The 6,000-nt window shown below is 48.3% G+C and overlaps 1 protein-coding gene across 3 annotated transcripts in view; it reads left to right on the top strand.

The window, feature by feature from the left end:
* The first annotated feature begins 3,666 nt into the window (after positions 1-3,666).
* Positions 3,667-6,000, top strand: part of LOC116628048 (serine/threonine-protein kinase SMG1) — a 104,695-nt gene continuing 102,361 nt past the window's right edge. The window contains exon 1 of one of the 3 annotated variants that reach the window (XM_032398096.1): positions 3,667-4,118. In XM_032398096.1, the coding sequence (XP_032253987.1) occupies positions 4,030-4,118 (89 nt within the window). In that variant the 5' untranslated portion in view covers positions 3,667-4,029. The remainder of the gene's footprint in view (positions 4,119-6,000) is intronic. The other 2 variants (XM_032398095.1, XM_032398097.1) reach the window with 2 other exon arrangements.

The following is a 6,000-nucleotide window of genomic DNA, read 5'->3' as shown; positions in this document are numbered from 1 at the left end:
TGGCTGAGCATGCGACTCTTGATATTGGAGTTGTAAGTTCGAGCCCCACGTTGCATGTAGAGATTACTAAAAAAAAAAAAGAAAAAAAGTGAAATCTTTAGGGCGCCTGGGTGGCTCAGTCAGTTAAGTGTCTAAGTGTCTGCCTTCGGCTCAGGTCATGATCCCAGGGTCCTGGGATGAAGTCACACGTGACCTCCCTGCTCAGTGGGGAGTCTGCTTCTCCCTCTGCCCCTTCCCTGCTCCCTCTCTCTCTCTCACAAAAATAAATAAATAAAATATATATTTTTTAAGTGAAATCTTTAAATAAAAGTTAAAGAAAATAACCTTGGCTGCAGCGTGACAAATTTCCATAGGATAGATTCCCAGAAGCGGAATTACTGGGGGAACGATATTAACAATTTGGAGTCTTTGGATACACACTCTTAAATTCATTTCCAGTAAGTTGTTGCCAAATGACATTCACCTACCTTCTGTGTCCTCATACTGCTTCTTTGCCAACACTGAGTGCTTTTGAGGGTTAATTATTTCTGTGGGACAAGTACAAGAAAAGAAGCAGTTGTTGGAGCAACTGGACACAACCCCGGCCAGCTACTTTTTTTTCTTCTTCTTCATTGGTCAGATATTATCCAAATAGCCATGTACTTCAGAGAAGTTGTAGATCTGATTTCTAGCTAACATTTATTGTTTACTGTGTGGCAGGCACTGTGCAAAGCACTTTACATGCAAGATCTGTGTTAATTCTCTCAACATTCTTTTTTTTTTTTTAAAGATTTTATTTATTTATTTGAGAGAGAGAGAATGAGAGAGAGCACATGAGAGGGGGGAGGGTCAGAGGGAGAAGCAGACTCCCTGCCAAGCAGGGAGCCCGATGTGGGACTCGATCCAGGGACTCCAGGATCATGACCTGAGCCAAAGGCAGTCGCTTAACCAACTGAGCCACCCAGGCGCCCTCTTTTTTTTTTTAAGATTTTATTTATTTATTTGACACAGAGAGAGAGAGAGAGAGAGATCACAAGCAAGGGGGAAGGGGCCAGAGGGAGAGGGAGACGCAGGCTCCTGGCTGAGCAGGTAGCCCGCTGCAGGGCTTGATCCCAGGACCCTGGGATCATGACCTGAGCCGAAGGCAGACGCTTAACAACTGAGCCACCCAGGCGCCCCTGACATTTTTCTTCAGGGTCTAAGGTTCTGGTTATTGTGCTGCAAATCATTTTGGAATCTGACATAATTTGGTCCCTGCACCACTGTTACAATAAACTATTAAGGAAGTCAAAATGATTAATTGGCCACGTAAGCCATTTGCTCATGGGTCCGAAGGGAGGAGAGGAGTGTTAACTCACCTGGAAGATAAAAACTGCAAGATCTGAGGAAAGCAGGTCCAAGGAAGCTCAGAACTTACAATTAAGGAAAGGTTTTGGGAGTGGGGCCTTTCTAGTCACATTGCAAGACAGGCTTGCATGGTGTTGGAAAGAAGGGAAATTGAGGAAAAATAAATATTTTAGTCATTTATAATAATAGATGTATCTTTCTGACTCCTACTCCCAGAGTTCCTTGAGGACAGAGATGGATGGGGTCTTGATTACTGTCCTGTCCCCAAATGCTTGGTTAGTGGATGCCGAATAAATTTGGCTGAATGTTGAATGAAAGAATAAATCAGGATTAGGCTGTACATTCAAAATTTATGGGAGGCAAATGTATTCATTATTGCTTATATAAGTAAACATTAATTAAAAACAAATAGAACCCGAATATCTTGTGGCAGGAATAATAGTCTCCTAGAGAGGACTGAGTGAGGGAACCCTAATCTTGGGATTCTATTCAAGAAGGGCTTTTTCTTTTCATAGAAGAGTAGGAAAGAGGAAATGATTAACAGGGAAGAAAGGACACCTCTCCTTGGGACTCTTACTGCAAACTGGTAGGACCCTTCCTCATATCCTCTCCTCAGCAAGAGGGAGATAGGCAAGTGTGGGGGTACCTAGGGCAAATTTTTGGATGGAGTGTGTACATGAGATATATCCCTCTTAATGTATGTCTTTTTTTTTTTTTAAGATTTTCTTTATTTATTTGAGAGAGAGTGAGTGAGAATTGGGGGAGGGGCAAAGGAGAGGGAGAGAAAGAATCTCAAGGAGATTCCACATTGAGCCTGGGGTCTGATGTGAGGCTCCATCTCACCATCCTGAGATCATGACCGGAGCTGAAATCAAGAGTCATACTTTTTTTTTTTTTAAGATTTTATTTATTTATTTGAGAGACAGAGACAGAGCAGGAAGGGGGGGGGAGGAAGCAGAGGTAGAGGGAGAAGCAGACTCCCTACTGAGCAGGGAGCCTGACATGGGACACCGGGCTGAATCCCAGGACCCCGATATCATGACCTGAGCAGAAGGCAGACGCTTAACCCACTGAGCCACACAGGTGACCCTTAACGTAGGTCTTATTTAAACTTTTTTTTTTTTTTTTTAAACGTATGTAGATGGCTATGCTTGGGTCTGACCTAGTGGGGATTTCTGTATTGAGTCAAATATCAGCCCCAGTTCAGAGGTTTCTTTTTACCTGAATGGGGGGAAGCGAGGTGAGGGGAGAAAAGTTCTTTTTCAAAATCTTAACTTTCCATCTTTTAAATCTGGCAGGATCATACCTGAGTGAGGGATTCGTGGGCATAAGCAAGGAGCCCAAGGCTGAAGGGGTATGCGTGTGGAAATATCAAAGTCTTATGATCTTCAAGTACTTTAGGTAACAATTTTTAATTACACAAAAAAATAGACTGTCTTCTTGCAACGTAAAATGGGTTAAGACCCTCTGTGTTGACATAAAGACACTCTTGACTATCCTCCCCAAAGGTAGCTCCCCTGTTTGATGTGCATCTTGCTCAGCTTTCCTCTGTGCATCTGCATCCACATTATGTATCAGATGCTTTAGTGAAATCTTTCCGGGGCACCGTGGGGGTGGGGGGGATGTGCTCAGGTGTGCAACCCTGCCCCTACCAGCCAGATTCTTTCCGGTGGGGAAGGTGGGCAAGTGTTAAGGTGGGAGGATTTCTAAGCACATTTCACATTGCAGGGGACAGGGATTGCGGGGCACAGGGGATTGCCTTTTCTCCCTCTAGTTTTTTACAATGTGAAGAGACGGTCGAGGTGTAAGGACTCCATGGGCACATTTCAGGTGGGGGCTGGGTAGGTGGATATCCACCCTCTCTTTTATTTTTACTTTTTACCGTATAGGGTGGGGAAAATGGGCACACGTGAGCCCTAAAGGGATGCCTGCGTGTGCGCGCGCGTCGCTGTGAGCGCGCGCGCAAAGGGCACCCCAGGTCCTTTATTGGACGCCTGTTTACACCTGACTGCCCAGCCCTCCCGGGTCTGGTGCTTTCGGGAGAGCATTTGGGAGGGTGTGCGCGTGGGGGTGGTGGCGGAGATCCCCTCTCCCATGATCCCCCGCGGCGGGGCGGAGACCTTAGCGCGGTCCGCGGGGAGTGGAGGCGAGCTCCGGGCGCGGGAGGGCGACCCGCTCGCTGCGCCCTCCCGGCCCCGCCCCCCGTAGCCGGCCCCGCCCCCATGGACGGCCCCACCCCCGTAGCCGGCCCCGCCCCTCTCCTGGCCCGGCGGGCGCCGGCACCGCCCCTCGCTCCCAGCATGCCGTGCGGCAGCGGCGGCGCGGCGGGCGGAGCCGGGAGGCGGGGAAGCTGTGGCTGTGTGAGCGTGAGGAGCCGCCGCCACCGCCTCCTCCTCGCCGTCCTCTTCCTCTTGGGTCCCGGCGTCGCGGGCCGCCCTCGGCCCTGGAAGAGACGTCGCCTCCCCTTCCTCCGTCTCCCCCTTGCGGCGCCACTCCCGCCTCGTCCTGCGCTGCGGGCTCAGGCGGAACCCGGAACGGCCGTCCGCCTCCCCCGCCCTCTGCCGCCGCCTCCTCCTCCTCCTCCTCTTCTTCGGCTTCCTCCTAAGCCCCGGGCGGGAGCGGAGTGTCGGCGGCGGTCGGTTCGGGCGGCGACTCGCGCTTCTTTGGGCGGCGGCGCTTGGCCATGTCGTGTCGGGGAAGGTAATGAGCCGCAGAGCCCCGGGGTCTCGGCTGAGCAGCGGCGGCGGCGGCGGCACCAAGTACCCGCGGAGCTGGAATGACTGGCAACCCAGGTGGGTGAGCCGGCACCCAGTCCGCCGCCCCGACCCCCGGGCCCCGCCTCGGGCGGGCCGAGGCCTAGGGCCATCCGGCTGGGAGGCGCGGCCTAGGCCCTCCACTCCCCCCCCCCGGGAACCGAGCGCGGCTTCCTGGGTCCCCTCCCGCCCCGGCTGGGGGAGGAAGGCCGTGGGAGGCGAGGCCTAAATGTCTCCCCTCTCTGCATTTCAGTTTCGAGGCTGGAGCTGAGACTCAGGGCGCCCGGCAAAGGCACTGGCCTAGGAGTTGGGTCAAGAAGGGTGAAGAAAGGGGCCTGGTGGTGGGGGGGGACTTTCTGGTTACCACCCACCAAGTTGGAATTTGAGTTGGGGGATCCTGGGAGTCCAGGACCCTCTCTGTTACCCATTCACTTTTTGGTCCCTCACCCTCTCAGCCCCCACGTAAAAGAGCTCCTTAACTATGATCCCTTCTGTGAGCCCTCCCCCCCACGTGTTAATATTTCAAAAAACAAAACCCCCAACACTCCAGGGGTTTAATCTGACTTTAGGCAGGGCAGTTGTGGGGCATGAAATGAGGTTGTGACTGTTGATGGGGCCGACCACTCTCGTCCTGGGAAATGAAGTTTTCCCCAAGTGCAGGGGCAGTTCCTCTGGTGGAGAGCAATTCATACTTGGTGTTTTGAGCAGACCCTGAGAGGAGTAGAGAATTTCCTCTTGCATGGAGGGCATTTGGTCTCAGACCTCTTTGGAGCCTCCTTGGAATTGAATATATTTGGAGCATCAACTTTTTTTATATACATTTTTGTTTATCATTAATCATGGGGCACACTTGTGCCTAATTTAGGACTGAGTGTCTAGAAAAACTTCCTAAATGTATATAATGTTTTAGGGTTAGTTGATTCGTGGAGTTTTCGTACTTTGAAGCACACTTGAATTATGATTGACCTGTAACTGGTCAAGTAAGTGTTAAGACAGGTTGTTGGGATGACTTTGGCTTCCTGATGGTTACATGTAACTTCAGCAGTGCTGGAAAAATTTGTTAAGATGTTAGAATGTAACATTTTAGGACTTGATAGAAAAATCTTTCCGGTGAATGGGTGGTAACACATCTTAGTCTGTTTAATGTGCCTTCCCAAATCTTATGTCTGTTGAGAACATTTGTATATAATTAGGTGACTTTAAAAGTTAATGCTTGACTCTAGAATTGAAAAGTAGTTTAAAAAAAAATTGTTTGAAAAGCATAGCTTTACTTGTCCTTTACCACTTAGGGTTTGTGAATGCTTTAAGTACAGTCAGTTGACTAGTTTAAGTAATTGTTATCTGTAATTGATATTCTTAGTTGTTTTATACTTTCATTGAAATGTGTGAAATAGGTTTTTTTTTTTCTATCATCTAATGAAATTAGATGATTAATGAACTTGAATTTGACAGCTCTTTGACGGTGGATTTTCCATTATTTTGCAGTATTGTGGTCAGCGTATATGAAAAAATTTAGTATCCCTTTACAAGACTGAAGTGCTCACAAATAATCCTAGAGCTTTTGGAAAAGAATGAATTGTAGCTTGTAATTCTAAATAAATGGAGTAGTGAAGTTGCAGCTACCTGCTGGGGTCACTTGACTTCATTTGACAGATAAGAAACGGAATGGCTTATATATTTATGGAATATATACATGAATTATTAATATTATCCATGTTTTCTTCTTTCACATGTTCTATTTCTTGGCTGTGTGTGGTGTGTTTGTTGGGGAGAGGATGTATGCTTTCTTTGAAGCTATTCTCTGTAACAAAGTCTCAGAACTTATTGCCTAGGTAGAGGGATACTGTGAGATATAGTTCGTTACATGGAGTTTAACATAACAGTTAGGATGTTGGAAATATCTGACTTTTTTGTAGAAGAG

The sequence above is a fragment of the Phoca vitulina genome, unplaced genomic scaffold, assembly GCF_004348235.1.
Source record: "Phoca vitulina isolate PV1807 unplaced genomic scaffold, GSC_HSeal_1.0 scaffold110, whole genome shotgun sequence".
NCBI lineage: Eukaryota > Metazoa > Chordata > Mammalia > Carnivora > Phocidae > Phoca > Phoca vitulina.
Note: the sequence above shows the minus strand (reverse complement) of the source record. Positions and strands in the feature narration are given on the sequence as shown.